The following is a 22,497-nucleotide window of genomic DNA, read 5'->3' on the forward strand; positions in this document are numbered from 1 at the left end:
TGTTTGGAAATCTCTCCTTCTGCATGAATCACTTTCGGGCTCCAAGGCTATTTTAAACTGAAGAACATCACAAACATAGTATCCATATAACAGAACTGTAGAGGCTCAGCAAATGAATGAAAGAATAAATGACTGACTGACATTATGAATGAATGCACAAATTTAATTCCATATACTCTCTGTTCATAATCAAATATGAATGAAATTCACATCGTGTTATCATCCAAGAGGGGATGGATTGCAATTGTGATTCTGTACCAAAATCTATAGTCTGTAACTGAAAGATGTTCAGATGAACAGTAACAGAAATGTGTTGCCTATCTGCTACTATACTATATTAATTCAATTTATGCTGAAAATGAACTGGTCCTTTAGGAGTGACTATTTAAAGTGTAGCTAAATGTTTGACAAACTTCTGACATGTCATAGTGACATGTCAGAAGATTGGATTGGTGGGTGTCCGAGCAGAGACCCCCACCAATTGCTAGAACGAAGCAGCTGAAGCACTCGTGTGAGCGAAAAGCCGATATCAGAGTACGGGCTCATAGACTTTCTATTGAGTCCGTACACCGATCCATTTATTTCCGGAAAAAAACGAACAGACACGAAGCGGCTCAGCGCTCACACGAGCACTTAAGCTGCTTCGTTCTAGCGATTGGTGGGGGTCTTCGTGCTCGGACGCCAACCAATCCAAACTTCTGACATGTCACTGTGACATGTCAGACGTTTGTTGAACGTTTAGCTACACTGCTTATCGCTAGTTGTGACATAACTGGGCTTAAAATATTATGGAAGTTTATTATGTGCAATTCTTTATTATGCAAAAATCTCCATACACAGGGAAAAAGTGGGACTCCAAAAACTAGCTTTGTTGCCTATAACCACCAATCAGAACTCCGCCTTAATTTATTAACAGTTTGGGCACTTTTACCCATGTATGAAATCTTTTGAACCATCCGACGCGTTTTTAGCCAAATTTCTTCTGTGGGAAAGGAAGGGGGGGGTTGCTTTACTGCGGTTGCCCTTAGACCCTCTCAATAGCCCAGCCCAGTAATTTATAGTTTGTATATATGATCTTGGCTATATGCTATAGACTGTTATGTAACAACCTATAGCTTGTTCATAGGCTGTAGGGAAGCTGCAAGGAATTTCACTCCTACTTGCAACAGGGACAATTCCACTGAGGAAAGTATATGAGGAAGGTGCAATACCTCAATATATAAACCCAATGCCTCTAGGTATGTTTTAATGCAGCAAAAGATGTTTAATCCAAATATCTATAATACCAGTGTTCGCACTCACAAACACATCTCCTTGAGGGTATGTTGGCATGTTGCAAATACGTTGCAGAATTTCTTTCCGGATTTGCAGCCTGAAAATCTGCAGTGTATTAAAGCAGCAGCAAAGTTGAGGAGATTTCGGTAAATGTCATCCACATGCTGCGGAAAAATTCTGCACAGAATAAGTGCATACATCCGCAGCATGTCACTTTATTTTGCGGAATGTACTCAATTACTTCAATGGGGAAGTTATATTCCGCAACAAATGCCAAGTTTTGTGGAATTTGCTGCAATTACCCTGCGAATTGATAGCAAATTCCACAAGTTAAAACATAAAATAAAAATTAAAAGTAAAAAAAAAAAAAGACTACTTACCTCTCCGGGCAGGCGTACACCAACCAGCCGAAAAACCCCTGGTTTCATCACATGTGACCACTGCAGCCAAAACAGTGATCGCATGTGATAAAACGTTACACAGATCTGCCAGGGGAGAAGGATACGTTGCCACGGTTGTCACGGCGGATTTCAGCCTTTGCAATGCAAAAACTGAAATCTGTGGCAAGTCCGCTGTGATATCTGCAACATCTGAATTACCTGTCAAATATGCAAATGTTTCTGCAGATTCGTTGCGTAATTACCACGAATCTGCAGCGGAAAAATTCCCCCACGTTATAAAGGCCTTCCTTTTATATATTACTTCTGTTTAGGTTCTGTTCCTGGTTTTGGCTTGAAAAATACTGGCAAAATCTGCAGCAAAACTGCGCTGTGCATATAAGGTCTAAGGGTGGATTCCCAAGTGGCAGATATTGATGCAGAAATTTCTGCTACTAAGTTCAATCAGTTCAATTCATCTAAATGGAACTTGCAGAAATCCATGCACCTGCTGTAGAAACAACCACATTTAGATGAATAGAATTGGTTTTCAATCGCAGAAACGTCTGCAACAAAATCTACCGTGTGTGAATCCACCCTAATAGATGTTGGACATGACCTGTGAAGAACATCCAGGGCACAGTTATTGGGCAGAATTATGTACATTTTAAAGTATATAAAAACAAGTTATGCACCATTTATCAGTATATCATGTTTAGGGCATACAGATGAGGTATATTCTTAAAAAAGTATACATTTTCTTACGTTCCTGTTATACAAACATGTACTTGTGATGTGAATATTACAAATTTAAATTTGGAGACCTATGTCTTTAATGTACAATTTATATAAACCCACCACCGGTATAACCTGAGCTACAATGTTATCATTATGAGAACCATATTCTACAAAGTGAAGACTCAACACCTTTGCCTGTTTTAGCACTTCTTGCAGTATATCTTTCATTACAATTTCACATTTCCGGATTTGAGATTTATCGCGCCTCTACATGCAATGTACATAGATAAAAAATGTAAGGAGATTTCTGCTTGTAAAAAAAAATAATGTTTATTGTGTTCCCTATATATAGGTTACCTATATCCTTCTATCCCCCAAGTCTTTTGTGTAATAGATGTAAAAAAAAAATCATAATAATCTATGTATGTGTAAATTTAAATATTGTGTGCGTCCACATGTTTATACGTGCCATACTGCTTGTCTGTGACACACTTCCCTTGGCTACTGCTATGTTAAATCTTCTTGAGAAGCTTTTGGCATTATTTACATTGTGCTTTTGAGGAATTTCGTATATTTAAGAGAATTAAATTGTCATGCCTGGCTGGAAGGCTATGCTCTTTCAGTGAAAACATTTGCACTAAATGCATGTGACAATAGGCAAACAGTTTGTCATGTTAAGTGGGCTGTCAGATCATGGACAATAGTACCCATTTATTGAAAGTGATTCTCAGTCACTGGGAGTTTTTCTTTTTTATTTGTGCTAGAACCAAACATTATAGGAAATATGTGCAAAAAAAAATGTCTATTGTTTTGAAGTTGTTAAACAAATCCTGTATCAGGACACATTTTCCCACTAGGTATGCTGCTGACAAGTGGATTTAAAAGGAGCTATGTTTAACCGAGTTTACTGAAGTCGAATCTTAAGTTAACCCTATCATTCCCACAGTGGACTTTTTTTTTTAAAATTGGATTAATATAAATAAATGATAAATGGTTACTCAGGAAAGACTGTTGTATCATGAATTAAACGGGACAACCCCGGTCTATATGCCCTATGGACATCATAGAGGTAGTCCTCCACTAGGGCATTGAAACAATAAAAATGAATTATAAAGATTATAAGTAATATGTGTCTATAGGTCAGATACTTATATAAATATTTTCAAATAAAATAACCTATTTGTACATACAGGAAAATGGCAAAAACATAAGTTGCGGAACAAAATAACACATTGCAAATAGTGGTTGTCATATATTCTGAGGCGTTAAAGAATAACAAAGCAGTACTTGGCGCATTGATCCAAACAAAATTGAATAAATGCCTACAAAAAGAGGTCAATTTATGCACAAATGTCATGAAAAAAATACTTTATTGAAAGATGCATAAAAATTAGTCCTACATTGCAAAGAAGATGATGTCAGCCTGTGCACGGAGCCTATATAAATATCAATGTATGAAAAAAAAGTGTAGTGATATAGAGGACAGATCACAAATGTAAATGTATGCCATGTATACTCAAAATAGTGTGATAAATGTAGTAAGGGATTAGATGCACAAATAAATCAGCATGGACCGTGCCTAAACTAAGTCCCAGTCAAATGAGAATAATACTTATTAAGTGAACGTCATACTGCTATAATGATGGAAGATGAAGCAAATGTTGTCACATATCTATTGTAAAACTCCTGCACAGGGAATGACGCAAAGCCCGACGCGCGTTTCGACTCATAACTTAGATGTGATTGTTTACAGGTGGATCCTGTGTGTAGGAGACACACAGGACCCAGCGATACTGAACCCGTCAGTGCGTGAGATACAGCTACGAGAGATACAGCTGCTCTGTATAGAGAATACAGAACAGCTGTATCTCCAAAAGTAAAATGATTTTTTTTAATAAAGTCTAATTACAAAATTACACTAAACACACTGACTAACCTATTAAAAAAAAAAAAAAAAAGCCTTATGACATATCCACAGGATATGTCATGAATATCAGATAGATGTGGGTGTCTCACCTCTTGGACCTGCACCTATCTCTAGAACGGGGCCCCTAAACCCCGTTCTAGTTTTGTCTGATCTCGCTGACTTTCGGCCACTTCCTGGTTATATGGTTGGGAGTTCCGAAAACAGCGTAACTCGCTGAGCTACGCTGTTTCTGTAACTCCCATAGTAGTGAATGGCAGTTACGGAAGCAGCGTAGCATGCGAGCTACTCTGTTTCCGTAACTACTATTCAGTTCTATGGTACTTATGGAATCAGTGTATCTCAGTGAGCTACGCTGTTTTCGTAACTCATGACCATATAACTTTTTTCATGGTCAGAATTCACCTTATTCAGCCGCAATACAGAGCAGCTGAACAGGGTTTAGGGGGCCCCGTTCTGGAGATAGGTGCAGTTCCCAGAGGTGGGACCCGCATCTATCTGACATTTATGACATATCCTGTGGATACGTCATAAATGTCTCTCATGGGAGCAGAGGCATAGCTAAAGGCTCATGGGCCCCGATGCAGAAGTTCTTATTGGCCTCCCTCTGCAAACTTCTCATGGCCGACGGCCCGCAGCTTTCAGCTGCATCGCTGGGTCTCCTAAGTGACCCAACAATGCAGCACTAGCAGCCAGGGACGTCACTAAGGACTTAAAATGTCAGGGGAAATAGCCCCAATACATATACGCCCCCCAAAAAACGTGTGTATATGTGTATGTGTGTGTAAAGGAGACAGCATATCTATAGCACTACGACCCTATAAACTGTGGATAGGATTAGATACAGTGGCTCAGCAGACAGTATCACACATGATAGGATTAGATACACAGCTCAGCAACCAGTATTACACATGATAGGATTAGATACACAGCTCAGCAGACAGTATCACACATGATAGGATTAGATACAGTGGCACAGCAGACAGTATCACACATGATGGGATTAGATACATCAGCTCAGCATACAGTATCACACATGATAGGATTAGATACAGTGGCTCAGCAGACAGTATCGCACATGATCGGATTAGATACTGTCACGATCACAGGGTATGTGGACCCACTAGGCCGCTCTGCCGTAGCGGAGAGTTAGCTGACGAGGTCACAGTCTATATGAAAGTCAATAGTAACGCTTGGGTACCTGAACTAGTCCAGACGGTGGCTGTGGCTTCAGCACGGATGGAGGCCGATGCAGCAGGTAGCGCAAGACGTGGAGGGCAGTATCCAGAAGACACTGGACGTGGCAAACGACAGCAGGTGCAGTAGGACACGACTCCAACACTGGTATGCACAGGAACAAGAACAGTACGGGACACAGGAACAGGAAACAGGGCACGGGTAACAACTGGAACGGGAAACACTAAGGGACCATTTGCAAGACAGACTGAGATAAACTAACAACGCTCAGGCAAGGATCAGAAGGCCTGGGGCCTTCTTATAGACCAGGAAATCATGGCAGTTGATGATGATGACGATTTCCTTTGTGCGCGCGCTAGCCCTTTAAGGCCGGGCACGAGCGTGCACGCGCACCCTACGGGACACAGCAGAGCGGAGTGGAAGTGAGCGATGGCGTCTCCTAGGCAGGAGAATTGGGACCAGCGCTCACGGATCCATGGCTGCGTGCGTCGGGAGATGAGTAAACCCGACGGCCCGCAGCCATGGAAACTACAGATACATTGGCTCAGCAGACAGTATCACACATGATAGGATTAGACATAGGGCCCCAGCAGACAGTATCACACATGATAGGATTAGATACAGGGCCCAGCTCGCTGACATTGCGGCTCCAGCGCTGGACCCAGGAAAGATAAGAATAATAATTGTTTTTCTTTTTTTTGTGTTTGTGTTATTTTACAGGTTCGATCATTCGACTACGTCGAATTCGAGGACTACTTCAACCCGGAAGTCTGTGTTTCTTTGTCCAGTCCAGTCTCCTATGATGACGTTACATAGTTCGTACGGTTGAAAAAAGACACATGTCCATCAAGTTCAACCAAGGGATGGGAAAAGGTAAGGGTAAAATTTCTACACATTGACATAGGAGCTGATATTTTTTTGTTCTAGGAAATTATCTAAGGCCTCATGCACACGACCGTAGCCATGTGTACGACCGTGATTTCCGGGTCGGCCGGCCACAGAGTGACAGCCACAAGCCGCCCGCAAATCGCAGGCTGTGCACATGGCCGCGCCCATTATTTTCAATGTGCCCGGACCGCAGAACACGGCCGTAATAAGGCTTGCCCATTCTTTCTGTGGTCCGGGCTCCGGGGCCATGCACGGACCGTGAAAACCATGGTCGTGTGCATGGCCCCATAGGAATGAATGGGGCCGCAATTCTCCCGTGGATTTTCGGGGGAATTGCGGCCGCAAAAGCACATTCGTGTGCATGAGGCCTAAGCGTTTTTTAAAGCCATCTACTGTCCCTGCTGTGACCAGTTCCTGCGGTGACTATTCCACAGATTCACAGTTCTCACAGTAAAGAAGGCTTGTCGCCTCTGCAGGTTGAACCTTTTTTTCTCCAGACGGAGGGAGTGTCCCCTTGTTTTTTGAGGGTGTTTTACATGGAACAGGATTTCACCATATTTTTTGTATATCCCATGTGACCGCTATAGCCAATCACAGGCTGTAGCGGCGGTCACATGGAATGAAACATCATCCTAGAAGGCTGGCCTGGATGACATCAAAGGGCTGGCTTCCTGGGATGACATTACATCCCATGTGACCACCGCTGCAGCCAATCACAGGCTGTAGCGGTCACATGGGCTGCAATGTCATCCAGGGAGGCCGGACTGGACTGCACAGGGGGGACGCGTCGCCGTAACAGAGGCCTAGGTAAGTATGCACGTTTTTTCCGCTGATTTCCGCAGCGGAGGATCCGTCCGAAAAAACACACCACAATGACATGGGAACCCGGCCTTAGAGGAGATGTTTTCGGCTGCATGGTGAAAAACGCATAAAAAATCGCAGAAAAACCACAGGCGGTTTTACATATATTTTTTATGCGATTTTTACTGCATCGAGAATTGCGGTAAAACCGCTTGAGGTTTTGCTGAGATTTTTAATGTCTTTTTTTTACCATGCGACCAAAACCATCTCCTCTAAATCCACCCTAAAACACAGCTGCACTCCTACAGCATCTACCAAAATCAGAGAAAAAAAAACTCGTACACGTACCGTTGTGCTGCAGTGATTACAGCCGGGTCAAGAACTGCACGGCAGAAACTGCACATGGTTTACCGTCAATTGCTACAATTTCTCCGCAAGTACAGGTGAAACACATAGAAACCGTGTGCTTCACCTGTACTTTCCACAAAACTGAGGTAAACCATGTGTAGTTTTTGCCGCACTGTTCGCACTGCAATCACCATAGTATAAATGGTACGTGTACGAGCAGCCTCATACCAGTAACAATCCCCTTCATGTACATGTTGTGGTTGACGTGTGGTTAGAACTGCATCGAAAAAATTCAGTTTTTACCGCAATATGATGTTTTTTTATGCGGTTCTAATCGCATTTCAATTGCAGTGTGTGAATGTACCCTCAAGAGGTGAAATCACTGGTGCTGTATAAAATTAGAAGCATATATAGGTTTCAGTATGGGCCCATAGATTTCTATGGGTGCCCTATTAGGGTATGTGCACACACACTAATTACGTCCGTAATTGACGGACGTATTTCGGCCGCAAGTCCCGGACCGAACACAGTGCAGGGAGCCGGGCTCCTAGCATCATAGTTATATACAATGCTAGGAGTCCCTGCCTCTCTGCAGGACCACTGTCCCGTACTGTAATCATGTTTTCAGTACGGGACAGCAGTTCCACGGAGAGGCAGGGACTCCTAGCATCGTACATAAGTATGATGCTAGGAGCCCGGCTCCCTGCACTGTGTTCGGTCCACTACTTGCGGCCGAAATACGTCCGTCAATTACGGACGTAAATAGTGTGTGTGCACATACCCTTACTTGTATGGAAACATAATGTGTGTTCATGAAGAAGAGCGGTCTTTTGTACCTTTCCCTCACCTTAGTCTTGGATCACACAACTGATCTCTGAGCATTAGATATTTGCATTAGCTGTACGTACATCTGCTTCTTACCTTTGGGAAATGGAAATATATTTTATGAATAAAGGTGAAGTTCTCCTTTAAGGGTCTGCACTCAAAAAAAACGTAAGGCCGTGTTTAAACGGGACGGATACGCTGCGTAAAAGCATGCAGCGTATCTGCCCTGTGCGCCACAGGGAATTCCGGGCAAAAAAAGCGCACAAAACTGTGGTGCAGTTTTTCGCCAGGAATGCCCGCTGCGGAAAACTGCTGCATTATCCGGCCTCCTAGCAGGCCGGCCTCCTGGGATGACGTATTAACCTAGGAGACCGCTGCATCTTGTGATTGGCTGCAGCGGCGGTCACATGGGATGTCGACTTAGAGGAAGAAACACAGACTCCAAGGTAGGTATAAGTGTTTTGTTTTTTTTATTCATAGTTGCGTTTTTTGGGGAGGAATCGCTGTGAATCCCCCGCTAAATGCGAAAACTGCTATTTATTGCGGGTTTTACCTCCCCTTTGAAATCAACAGGGAAAACTTGCAGCAAATATACAGCGATTGTGCAAATACAATTGACATGCTGCGGGATATAAAATTGCGCACCGCAGGTCCATTTCTGTGAGGTTTTTACGCAGAATATGGATGAGATTTGTTCAATCTTATCCACTTTGCTGCTACTGTATTCTGCTGCGTATATTTTCCGTCCGCAATTCCGGACGGAAAAAACGCAGCAATTCTGCTAAGTGTGGACAAGCCCTATGGGTAAATGCACACGATGCATATTACGTTGCGGTTTTGCCACGCGTATTTGCATGCAGCAAAATCGCAGCGTAATACAGAACCAGCATAGACAATGAGATACCAGGAAATCTCACCTACACTCTGCGGTATTTTCCACACGTACATTGACTTGCGGTGCGGATTTAAAAATCTGCAGCGTGTCAATTTATCTTGCGTTTCCCTGAATCATTTCAATTCTATCTGCCTAGTGCAGAGGAAAATCACACCAAAACACGCAGCATGAAAACGCTGCGATTTATGTATCAAACAGTAACTACCACAACGAAAACGCATCAAAAATTTAGGTGCGTTTTCCCCTACGAATTCCATGCGATTTTGCTTCGTATTTTCTGGAACAAAATACGCAACGTGTGCATGTAGCCTAACCCATCCAGCTCCCCGTGTTTTTCAGCAAGAACTGCAGTGTGGACCTATTGTAACCCACATAGTTTGTCACCATATGTAGCACAATTAGTTAATTACTGGTCGGCCTCCGCCATATTTGTTATTGGCAGCGTTGTACACGAAAGCAGCGATTATATAAACCCCGCAATAGTAGACCGGAGCTATTCGGTAATAAAAAGAGTCATATTACCGACTTATATGAGAGGCCTGCAGCGTACCACAACTGATTTGCCCATTTTGAAGATGGCCGGCGGTGAAATGGACGCTCTGGTTCGTCAGCAGCTCTATGGTTGCAGTTGATAAGACGCGCAGCTGAGGACCCCTAGATACTCCTTTTGTGCTGAGCAGAGCGGCAGGTAAGATGTGATGGGAGGAGACTGTGCCTGGTTGTTGTCTCTGTCCCGACTTGTGATGAGCGGCCGCTGCAGAGGCTCATGTCAGGGCTCCGCTCCATTGTGGTTAGGGCTTTATTGCAAACCGTTGCAATAGGAAGGATTGTGTTGTTTTTTCTGTATGTGTTTTACATCCATGCTTTGACATGCAACCCACTTCGACTGTATCCTAATTTGCAAGGTGTTCTTTTAGGAGGATCTGTAGCTTTAAATGACTGCTTCTCACTTGTGATTTATACTTTTCCTATCCCTTCCCAACAGCTTGAATTGGTTGTCCGCTGGCTAGCTGCTACTATTGATTGTGAAGTGAAAGGTTTGTATGACTTCCCAAAGCTGCAGAGCTGTAAATATGACCTACAGGGTGAGGGTCCCTATAGTGAAGATACTAATGAAGCCCCTTTTTAGGTGCTGCTTGACCCTACTACTTGCATTGCTCACCACCCATAACAGGAGGTCCTGGTGAGACCTTTTCATTGTTTGATCATTTTGTAGCACCTGTACTGGCTGTCCCCACCCACTAAGCCATCTGGAATAGGACCCCCCTCTCTAGGCAGCACGTGCAGCTACTGTGAGGCCCCTGAAATGTAATTATTTCAGATCTGGCCTATTACTAATATTTTAATTTAAAAAAAATGTGGCATGTTGGGTCATTTTAGTCCCCTAAACTGCCACCATGCTGTAAAATGTGACCTGACACTTTCCAAATATGCCTGTTTTCAGATTTGGAATCATCTATAAAAACTGGTGTGCTGTATGCACATTGCATGGTTGGTGAGTCCGCTCTCCTGGAGTCAGAACTTTTTGGCCTTTGACATCCCCCAGTCGCTCTATGTAACTACCAGCTGCCTCCAGATCTGGCGGATGCGTAGTGCAGCGAGGCGTACTCTGCCCTTTGTTTTCTGCAATGTGTACCCCCAGGGGGTACAAGGCGATGGGGAGGCTTGTAACGACAATGGCTTGGGGATGTCAGTCTGGAATGGTGGGTTTGGAGACTTGACCGAAAAACTCCAGGGCAGCGTCACTGTCAATCTTTTTTATGGTAATAAGCATATAGTGTGGTTTCAAAGCTTTATTTGATTCTGCTCCATGTGCGAAAAAAACCAAGATCTATATGTCTTACACTATTAGAAACTAGGGAAAAAAATATATAATTTTCTACCTTTGTTAAATTAAGTGTTAAAGTAGTCATCCAGTAATTAGAAAAACGTGGTTTCTTCCAGAAATGATGCCACACCTGTGTATAGACTGTCTCATATTGCAGCACAGCTCCATTAAAATGAATGGGCTGAGCTGCAGTACCACACACAACCTGTGGACAGGTGTGGTGCTGTTTTTGGAAGGAAGTGACAGTGTATTTTCTAATCCTGGATAATCCCTCTTAAAGGGTTTTTACACAACAATCATTGGTGGTTTATAGATTAGATGTGTCATTGACGTCTTAAACTGGCCATACACCTAAAACTAGGATTAGTTAGGATGTGGCTGCTCAATTTCCGACCCAACATGCCGGTCCAAACTGGTAGGTCAGGGGCCTATTGTAGTAAAAAAGTGTATAACAGCTTGGTCTTGTGCAAAGTGACAAATGAACGGCCATAATTGGCTGAACATGCCATGCCATGCCACTCTAATTACAGCTGATTTCTGTGAAAGTCCTCGCAGAATGCGACTGCTGACGGCAGAATTCTGTGATTGGCCCAAATGGTCGAAATTTGTAATTTTTGCCAAATCTCATTTTTATGTAAGGCCAGCAGTGGATTACAGTCCCTGGCATGAGGATGAGATTTGATAAACTCCACCTCATGCTGCTGAACATTTTCCGAATGGATATCAGAACATCTTTGCGGATTTCACACTTTTCGATGTAGGCGTGAAATGTGCAGATTTTGTTGCAAAAATACTGTGGAAAACCTTCAGCACTACTATGCTGTGTGAATCCAGCCTTATTGTTTGAGGTCTTGGACCCCCATCCATGCTTAGAACGTAGGGGAGCAATTCTTGGTAAATTGTAGCAGCACCTTCTGTTTTTTGTTGATCAGGGACGATCTTGAACTAGTGGATTACTAAGGCCTCGTTCACATCAGAATCAGGTTCTGTTTGGAGTTTCCATTCATTCCATCATATGAACAGAAAGCCAAATGGAAACCATTGCTTCCGTTTGCATTACCATTAATTTCAATGGTAATGCTTCCGTTTCAAATGGTTTCCGTTCCGTAAGGTTTTTTTTTTTTTTTTTTAGCAGCAACAATAGTGACGTCGACTAAGGCCCCATGGACACGAACGTGCTTTTGCGGCCGCAATTCCCCCGAAATTGCACGGGAGAATTGTGGCCCCATTCATGGTAGCACAAACCCCACAATACTCAATCAAAATGAAATAAAACATGACAACAGTTTCTTTGGATAAAAATGGCCACGGTGTTTATTAAGGGTAACCTAAGATAAAATAATTCGAAGAGAATAACCATAAATAATCGAATAAATAATAAAATATAAATATTTTGACCAATAAAAACCAAGTCCGCCCAGCATTAGCTGGGTGACAAACCCTCTAACAAACAACGTGACGTGAAGGAATTTAAGAACAATAGGGCGGGAGGGTGGGCGACGGTCCAATCTTCAAAAACTGGCTGCTTGACCACGATGAACTGCTCCTTTTATGTCCAATTTTCCCGCCTTTAGGATTTTATCAATGACCAATCAGCTGGCCTTCCACAAAACTGCCTGGAGATAGAATCTGCCAGAACCTGCTCATGCAATTGCACAGCTGACCTAGGTCCAATCAGCTGGGACCAACTCCAAACTGCCCAGAGACAGAAACATCTGGAAACCGGCTCGTGCCACCAGCACAGCTTACCCGGGGGACACCACGATGGTAAGTACCATTCTAATATAAAATAACAAATGGAGAAAAGAGGGAAAGGGGGAGAGAAAAAACATACCAAGCAAAAAAACATATTTTATTAACAACTTATGGGGGGCCGTGCGACCATGTGTCCCCCAGGCAATAGCCTGGGGGGCCCCTGACATGGTAGCACAAACCCCACAATACTCAATCAAAATGAAATAAAACATGACAACAGTTTCTTTGGATAAAAATGGCCACGGTGTTTATTAAGGGTAACCTAAGATAAAATAATTCGAAGAGAATAACCATAAATAATCGAATAAATAATAAAATATAAATATTTTGACCAATAAAAACCAAGTCCGCCCAGCATTAGCTGGGTGACAAACCCCACAAGCCATGACATTACCAAGACATGGCCCCCCCAAAACACCGCAGCCATTCTTCAATTAAATTCTGCAGGCCCAAATTGAAAAGATGTATACAATCATTTCTGAACAGCCCGTCTGTGAGGTCTTCAAGGTCACTGTGTCTATAAGAAAGACCACCGAGGACCGACATGTATTTAGACATGGCTCTATTAATCCTTTTACGGATTCGATTCAAAAACGTATAATTTCCAGAGGACCATAGCAGTCTTGGAATAATCTCTGAAAAGGAAATAGTAGCGTCAGGGAAAAGACATTTTATCAAGGCTATATCCCTTCTCATTTCCCAAAGTAAGTCCAAAGTCTTTTCTTTACCTAGGTCATTGCCTCCAGCATGGATGACAATTAAATTCGGATCCGGCCAATAAGAACTCAGTGATTTAACTAAAGAAAACACGTTCTTCCATTGCAAACCCCTTACCCCATGCCAAAAAACCGAAAAAACTAGCGGATCCATAGACAAATTTTCTGTATAGGACCTTCTCGCGGCTCTCTTCTGTGCCCAAAATATAAAAGAGTGGCCAAGGATCCAAACAACCAAACGCTTACCTGTGGATATATAATTACACTACTAACAAGTCTGGTCGAACATAAAGTTTAAATCTATTAGACTCCCACCTTCCAATTCTTTTTATAATCCCTTCATCAATTCCTAACTGTGCAGCTTCCGTAGCTGCACCTATTCTAAACGAATGGGAGGATATTTTTAAATGCTCCAACTTCAGGGACTTCAAACATTTCTTCAAAACAGAGTTAAACTGAAATCTGGACAGCTGATCCCCATTCTGATGAATCAGGAAAGCAACCCCAAGACTCGGCCTGATTGACAACCAATGTTTAACATTAGAAACTGGGCAAAGAACAGAACCCGAAAACTGATTAATTCTAACCAAACGACCTTTTCCTAATTGATCTGTCTTAGATTTTTTTAACAATAACAAAACATGGTCAATTTTGCAACTAACATCCTGAAATGAAAGGCCCGGGACTGAAACTTTACTCTCTGCCACCAGTTCGCTTATTCTCAAGGCTGCAAAGAACATTAACACAAATGCTGTTCTAAACAAACACACTTCAAAATTACTAAAACAAACTAAATGTAACACATTGAATAATTTTAACAACAAATCTAATGAAATAGGCCTTCTTCTTTCCACAACCGGAGCAGACCTATGGTAACCTTTCAAAAGCTGCTTAACTGGGAAGAGCGAAGAAATAGCCGGACAACTGTTTAATTTAAGAAAGAAAGAGATGCCTGCCAGAGACTTAGAAATCGAGGCAAATGACAGCCTCCTACTAATCAGGCTACATACAAATTTTAAAACTAGACCTACCTCATTATGAAAGAAATTACAGTTCTCATTAACACAGAAATTAACCCACTCCTTCCAAGCAGCTGAATAATCAGCCCATGTTCTTGGAGCCAAGGATCTCTGAATATTAACATAGATTAGTCCCAAATCAGATTCCATAAATGAGGAGGACACGGAATTCCACAAAGCTCCGCTTCTGGTGCCATCGTTCTGAACCTCCGCCACTGACAACGAGATAATGAATCTGCTATATCATTCTTTTTTCCTTCTATATAGCTAGCTTTCAACCAGATGTTCAACTTCAGACAACATAAAGTTAAATGTCTTAATATCTTAACTACTAATTCACATTTTGAAGATAATGTGTTAATTGCAAAGACCACACCTTTGTTATCCGTAAACAACAAAATTCTCCTATTCTTAAAATAATGACCCCATACAACTATGGCTACCAAAACCGGAAATAATTCCAATAAGACAATATTTGAAGTAACTTTGCTTACACGCCAAGCACTGGGCCATAACTCAGCCGACCATTGACCATTAAAGAATGCCCCGTAGCCCATACTACCGGCTGCATCCGTAAATAAAGACAGTCAGAATCCTCAAAATTAAACTGCCAGCAACTGCGTCCATTAAATTTAGATAAAAATTCTAGCCATACAGCTAAATCTTCTTTTAGCTGAACCGTTAACCTAATATGGGACCTAGGTGACTTAAGACCCCTTGTTGAAAAATACAGTCGCTTTGAAAAAACTCTTCCCATAGGAATAACTCTAGAGGCAAAGCTCAACAACCCTAACAGTGACTGCATATCACGTAATGAACATTTCTTCCTAGCTAACATACTGACTAAAGAAACCCTTAACTTTAACAATTTTTCTTCTGGTAAACTAAATTCCATTCTCTCAGAATCTATTCTAATACCTAAAAATTCTAATGACCTACATGGAAACACAGTCTTCTCTTCAGCTAACGGAACACCAAAAAATTTCATAAACTCGACAAATTTTAACAATAAGGAATAACATAACTCAGAACTAGCATCACCTATAAACAAAAAATCATCAATAGTGCAGAACACCTCCATCCGGAATTTGCTTCTGCACTACCCAATGTAAAAAGGATGAAAATGCCTCAAAATAGAAACAAGATAAAGAAAAACCCATTGGTAAACATTTGTCATAGAAATAATCACCTTCAAATTGAAAACCTAGAGAGTTGAAACCTGCAGGGTTAACTGGTAGTAAACGGAAAGCTGATTTGATATCAGCTTTTGCTAAAAAAGCATTTTGACCAAACTGTCTCAATAAAGAGACAGCCTGATCAAACGAAGCATAGTGTACTGTCGCTTTAGACTTGTCAGCATCATCATTTAATGAAGCCTTAAACGGGTAAGAAAGGTGATGTATTAAACGGAATGAATTCAATTCCTTCTTAGGGACAATTCCTAAAGGTGAAAGTCTAAAGTTTGTAAACGGCGGATGTATAAAAGGACCAGCGATCCTGCCAGTTTCAAGCTCTTTCAGCATTTTCTGATGCACAATATCCTTATGCTGCTGGATGGATTTCAAATTATCCACCCAGCAACAACCAGATCCTTTGAAAGAAGGGATATCAAAACCAAACTTAAAACCGTTAAAAATTAAATTAGCTTTCTCCCTGTCTGGGAACATTTCTAGCCAAGGCGCCATTCTTATTAATATCACTGGCGTCCATGCTTTTGGATAACTGTTCTTTGGAACTAGGGGGTTGAGACTGGTTTGCTCTTTTAAAACAGCGACACATTGGGTGCGAACCCCCACAAAAGGAACATTCATGTTTATACCGACAATTGTTTAAGGCCTCATGCACACGACCGTAAAAACTCCCGTTATTACGGGTCGTAATTACGACCCGTAATAACGGGCTCATAGACTTCTATTGGCGACGGGTGCCTTCCCGTTGTCTCACGGGAAGGTGCCCGTGCCGTTGAAAAAGATAGAACATGTCCTATTTCAGGCCGTAATAACGGCACGGACAGTCCATAGAAGTCTATGGAGCTCTCGTAATGACGGGTGGCTACATGTGTGCACCCGTCATTACGGCAGCGTTGCTAAGCGACGTCAGTAAATAGTCACTGTCCAGCGAGCTGAAAGAGTTAACTGATCGGCAGTAACTCTTTCAGCACCTGGACAGTGACTACCGATCAGTATAAACCTGTAAAAAATAAAAATAAAAGACGTTCATACTTACCGACAACTTCCTGCTTCCTCCAGTCCGGTCTCCCGCCCGTTGCCTTGGTGACGCGTCCCTCTCGACATCCGGCCCGACGTCCTGGATGACGTTTCAGACCATGTGACCGCTGCAGCCAATCACAGGTCAATCACAGGCTGCAGCGGTCACATGGACTGCCGCGTCATCCAGGGATGTCGGGCTGGATGTGAAGAGAGGGACGTGTCACCAAGACAACGGCCGGGTAAGTATGAATTTCTTTAACTTTTATTACAGAAAAGGCTGTCCCTTCTCTCTATCCTGCACTGATAGAGAGAAGGGGCTGCCGATTAGTGCAGTGCTATTTTGCAGCCAAAAACGTGCCCGTAAATACGGGTGGAATACGGGTGACACCGGACCCATATTTACGGGCACGGGTTCGTAAATACTGGTGCAAAACGGGTGGAATACGTGTGACACCGGACCCGTATTTACGCCAGTATTTACGGGTGGGAAAAAATACGGTCGTGTGCATGAGGCCTAACCATTTACACTGAGCTTCATTATAAGCAAAGCAAACTCCTTTCCTCAACGTATTCTGAGAACTAGGCTGCTGCTTGTGCACTGACCTTTGTGGAAGCATTAAACTAAGCCACAAACCAACATCCTTAGTGCCCCATTTTAATGAAGGGTACACTGCCATCTTCTGGCGAAACATTTCATCATAATTGTACCATGCTAAACCACCAAACTGGCGGTAAGCCTCAAGAATAATGTCTACATGCTGAAATAAATTACTAGAATTAATGAAAGACTTTTCCCCTAAAACTGAAGCATAGATACAGAACGCCTGTAGCCAGTTAAAGAAAGACTTAGGAGGAGAACGTTTTTTATCCTCATCTTTATCAGACTTACCATCCTGCTTGACAAGAGTCTCCTTCGCGGATGGTAATAAAGAAAATAAATCTATAAACTCGTTCCTCCAAATACGCTCCTTAATTGCTGGCTGTAAATGAAAACCTAATGGCGAAATATCGCAAGACATCACTTCCTTACAACAAGTTTCCGAAACACCAATTCCTTTCTCTAAAACAGGAATATTACTAAAACCAGCATTCTGTAAATGCTGACTACTATGCTTCCATACATCAGCGGGGGAACTAGCAGGAACAGCCGACTTACTGACCAAATCAGCTAATAATTTTAAAATATCAAACATTACATTAGAATTGAGGGGAGGGGGGATGGGGTGGGACAGATAAGGGGTAGCTGGCATCTCACCACTCTGTTCCACCTGTCCTGGGTCGTGCACCACTTCTGCTACCTCCTGCTGCGTGCCTGTAGATCCTGGGGAAACTTGCTGACAGGAAAGTTGACTCCTGGGACCTCTTCTTCTCCTTGATACTGGCGGGGGTGGGGAATAAGCCACCCTAGTCTTCCGGCTCCTCTTCCTCGGTTGCAGCTCTGAAGAAAAGTCCTGCGCCGCCTCTAAAACCAGTGAGGCCGGCGCTTCCGCTGTGTCCTCCACACCATCCTTGGAGCAGGAGGGGGTACCCGACCAACCTGTTGTCTCCCGTTCTCTGACTAAACTTCTGGCCAGCGGGTTAGCCAATTGCGCCGGCACTTGCTGCGCACTTCCGGCACTGTGCGCCACCTTCTTTGATGACACGGTCGGCCGCCTCCTCTCAAGCTCCGGCACCTGGAGCGAACGTCCGGAACTGCGCTCCACCCTCAGTGATGACTCTGCTGCAGACTTCATCCTCTTGGCTGCAGCTGATGACGGCACCTCGAGCGACGACCCAGCAGGAGACACTGCTTCCTCTGTCGTTTTCCAGCCCAGTAAGTTCGCTTCTTCCCTCGACGGCGCTGCTGCTAGGCATTGCCTCAGCCAGTTTTCTCCTCCTTCCGACTCCGCTCTTCTGATCAGCTCCATCAGCAGGACATCCATGGCGACGGTCCAATCTTCAAAAACTGGCTGCTTGACCACGATGAACTGCTCCTTTTATGTCCAATTTTCCCGCCTTTAGGATTTTATCAATGACCAATCAGCTGGCCTTCCACAAAACTGCCTGGAGATAGAATCTGCCAGAACCTGCTCATGCAATTGCACAGCTGACCTAGGTCCAATCAGCTGGGACCAACTCCAAACTGCCCAGAGACAGAAACATCTGGAAACCGGCTCGTGCCACCAGCACAGCTTACCCGGGGGACACCACGATGGTAAGTACCATTCTAATATAAAATAACAAATGGAGAAAAGGGGGAGAGAAAAAACATACCAAGCAAAAAAACATATTTTATTAACAACTTATGGGGGGCCGTGCGACCATGTGTCCCCCAGGCAATAGCCTGGGGGGCCCCTGACATTCCTAAGGGGCCATGCACACGACGGTGGCTTCCACGGTCCGTGCATGGCCCAGGAGCCCGGACCGCAGGAAGAAGGGGCATGTCTTATTTTGGCTGTGTTCTGCGGTCCAGGGTCATAGGCAATAATGGATGCAGCTAAGTGCACGGCCCGTGATGTGCAGGCGGCTCGCGGCTGTCACTCTGTGGCCAGCTGACCCGAAAATCATGGCCGTGCATGAGGCCTAAGCTGTTCTTCCCGCTAATAAAAACAAGCCTTTCAGAACGGAAACCATTTGCAACATAAGCATTACCATTGAAATCAATGGTAATGCAAACGGAAACCAGACGCTGATGTGAATGAGGCCTAAGATCTGCAGCCGCTATAAGCTTGGTTCACACGGCAGTACTTTGGGCAGTATTTTGCATCTGTAGTTGTAAGCCAAAACCAAGGGGGGGGGTCCAAAATACGGAAGAGTTACCGGTAAGTCTTTCAATTAGGTTGTTCATGCATAGCATAAATACTGCAGATTTTCCGCAACAGATTTAGTTGTGGAACATTTTCAGCGTAACACAGTAGCAGCAAAGCGGATGAGATTTAAACAAACCTCCTCCACACGCTGCGTAACTGAGTGGAAAAACTGTTCAGAAATTGACCTGTGGTTATGTTTTTTTTTTTTTTGTTTTTTTTTAATCTGCAGCATGTCAATTTGTATTTGTAATTGCTGCTTCTTTATTGCAGGTTTTCCCTGTTGAATTTAATGGAGTTAAAACTCGCAACAAATAGCAGATGTTGCGTTTTTTTGCGGCAGAAAAGCCATGATTCCGCTGCAAAAATCGCAACTCAGAAAAAATGTAACAAATCTTATACTGACCCAGATTTCTGGCTTCTTCGTCCAGGCCGCGTTTCATCCTGTGAGACTGCAGGGACACATCGCCATGGCTCCATGAGTAAAACTTTTTTTTTTTTTTTAATGCGCAGTTGCAGTTTTCAGTATCTGCCCTGTGTGAACACAGCCTAAATTTCATTTCTCTGTAGTTTCCACCCCTGGTTTTGGCTCTTAAATATTGAAGAAAAATGCTCACCTAAATACTGCTGTGATTGATGCTTTATTATAAGCATTGCTGTAGAAAACTGTCACCTGTTGGTGAGGAGTCTGTTCCATACAGTCTCTAATAAGCTTTCCCTGTTTTTTCTCTGCTCAACTAGTGGGAACATTTTAAGGATACCCCGTATTGTTTTACCCAGCTGCTCTGATGCATTTTGGCAGTAATCTTGGCAAATGTGCTGTTTCCTTGTTGAGCCTGCCAACCAGCTGCCTAACTTACCCAGTTATAGGAACTTTATTTTTTATTTTTTTATAAAACCTGTAGTTTATTTGCATATCTTGCTGATCTACATGTTGTTGCGGTTTTGGCCACTTGATTGGTGCTACACTTCTATATGTGGCCTGTTTCTTCCAGTAACTAACTAGCAATTACTATTGAGGATCCTTGGTGATCTCACTACGGGGAAATTATCTGGTGGAAAACTATTCTATCCATTCCCACTCAACCCCTTCCTGACATCAGCCATATATATACGGCACTGTCTGCCAGGGCTTCCCGCAAAGCGCAGTACCATTACGTTGCGGTGATAGTGCGGGCTGAGCAGTCACTGTCGGGTGCCAGCTGTATGTTACAGCTGGCACCCTGATGTATCGGCCAGGAACGGTGATAGCCTCCGATCTGGCCGATTAACCCCTCAGATGCTACGTTCAACAGAGATCACAGTAGGTGAGTAGTTTTTAGCTGCCGGCACCCAGCAACATGATCGCTGGGTTGCCAGTGGCTCCAATGGCAGCTAGAGGCCTAATACTGGCCTCCTGGTCTGCCTGTAACACAAGTCTTCTATGCCCTGCTCGCAGGCAGAGCCTAAAAGGCTTCCGGTGCCATCAGCAAGATGGCGCCGGCTCCGCTTCCAGCTCAGAAGCTGAGCCGGCTTCATCAGTGGGTGTCTGCTGTGTGTTACAGCGGACACCCCGCTGTAACGGCAGGAACTGCCATTAACCCCTTAGATGCAGCGATCGCTGCATCTTAGTGGTTTGTAGCAAATCGGCAGCCCTGCCATGTGATGGCAAGGCTGCCGACTGCTACTATGGCAACAGGAGGCCTAACAATGGGCTCCAATTTACCATTACGGAAGCCAATTAGGCCCCACCTAAAGGCTGAGCCTGATCGGCTTGCTGTCAGTGAACTGATAGTTCTAATACATTGCACTACATAGGTAGTGCAATGTATTAGAACATCAATTAAAAGTTGGACCTTCAAGTCCCCTAGTGGGACTAAAAAAAAAGTTTGTAAAAAAAGGTTTCAAGTAATGAAATAAAATAAAACAAAACACACTAGCTCCTTTCTCTTATCAAGTCATTTATTAAAAAAAATAACCAAGCATATTTGGTATCGCCGCATCTGTAACGACCTGAACTATAAAAATATTATTTGTCCTGTGCAGTCAATGCTGTATAAAAAAAATACTGCCAGATTTGCTGTTTTTTGGTCAGTTTTCCAAAAATGTAAATAAAAAGTGATCATAGTCGCGTGTATACAAAAATGGTATCTATAAAGACTATAGCCCGTCTCGCAGAAACAAGCCCACATACTTTTGTAGATGAAAAAATGTAAAAGTTATGGCTCTCTCGACATGGTGGCAGGAAAAATACATTCTTTTTACAAAAGTAATTTTATTGTACAAAAAGTTGCAAAACTAAGTTCTATAAATTTGGTGTCAACGGAATCGTACTGGCCCGCAGAATAAATTACATGTAAGTTATGATGCGTGGTGAACGCTATATATATGATGTACTCTGCCCAGTTTACACATGCCCCCACATTATAAACTAAAATACCAGTGGAGCTACTACCAAGCAAAATCCACGCTCCAAAAGCCAAATGGTGCTCCCTCCACTCTGAACACTACAGTGTGCTCAAACCGCAGTTTACATCCACATGTATGTCATCGCCAAACCAGGGAGAACCCTTTCAACAGTTTTTGGGGTGTATGTCCCCAGTGGCACAAGCTGGGCTCAATATATTTGCCACTGAAATGGCATATTTTTTACTTTGCACCATCCGCAGCGCAAAAATTTATGGAAATGACCGCTGTGGTGAAAATGCTCACTACACCCATTAATTAATGCCTTGAGGGGTGTAGTTTACAAAATGGGGTCACTTCTCAGGAATTTCTTATTACTTCACATCAGAGCCTCTACAATTGTGAACCAATACTTTGTAAGTTGCCAAATTAGGCCTCAATTTCGCATAGTACTCTCACTCCTGAGCCCTGTCAATCGTCCGGGCAGAAGATTAGGGCCACATGTAGGGTGTTTTTAAAACCGGGAAACA

The 22,497-nt window shown here is 43.2% G+C and overlaps 1 protein-coding gene and 1 long non-coding RNA gene across 6 annotated transcripts in view; one reads left to right on the plus strand and one right to left on the minus strand.

Moving 5' to 3' along the window:
• Positions 1-9,787: 9,787 nt before the first annotated feature.
• LOC142651445 (uncharacterized) overlaps positions 9,788-22,497 on the plus strand; it is a 50,014-nt gene continuing 37,304 nt past the window's right edge. The window contains exons 1-2 of one of the 3 annotated variants that reach the window (XR_012847625.1): positions 9,788-9,956; positions 10,254-10,305. This is a non-coding gene — a long non-coding RNA (uncharacterized LOC142651445). Of the gene's footprint in view, positions 9,957-10,253; positions 10,306-18,861; positions 18,991-22,497 lie in introns of those variants that run through there. The other 2 variants (XR_012847626.1, XR_012847627.1) reach the window with 2 other exon arrangements.
• On the minus strand, positions 12,750-19,025 carry LOC142651444 (uncharacterized). 3 transcript variants are annotated; one of them, XM_075826158.1, is made up of 2 exons: positions 18,052-19,025; positions 12,750-14,801 (listed from the first exon to the last, which is right to left on the minus strand). In XM_075826158.1, the coding sequence occupies exons 1-2, from the start codon at positions 18,716-18,718 to the stop codon at positions 13,828-13,830; spliced, it is 1,641 nt and encodes a 546-aa protein (XP_075682273.1). In that variant the 5' UTR covers positions 18,719-19,025; the 3' UTR covers positions 12,750-13,827. The 3 variants fall into 3 exon arrangements, with proteins under 3 accessions (XP_075682273.1, XP_075682274.1, XP_075682275.1); XM_075826159.1 differs by having other exon boundaries at positions 12,752-13,813; positions 17,686-19,025; XM_075826160.1 differs by having other exon boundaries at positions 12,754-13,813.

This window comes from Rhinoderma darwinii, chromosome 5 (genome assembly GCF_050947455.1).
Source record: "Rhinoderma darwinii isolate aRhiDar2 chromosome 5, aRhiDar2.hap1, whole genome shotgun sequence".
Lineage (NCBI taxonomy): Eukaryota > Metazoa > Chordata > Amphibia > Anura > Rhinodermatidae > Rhinoderma > Rhinoderma darwinii.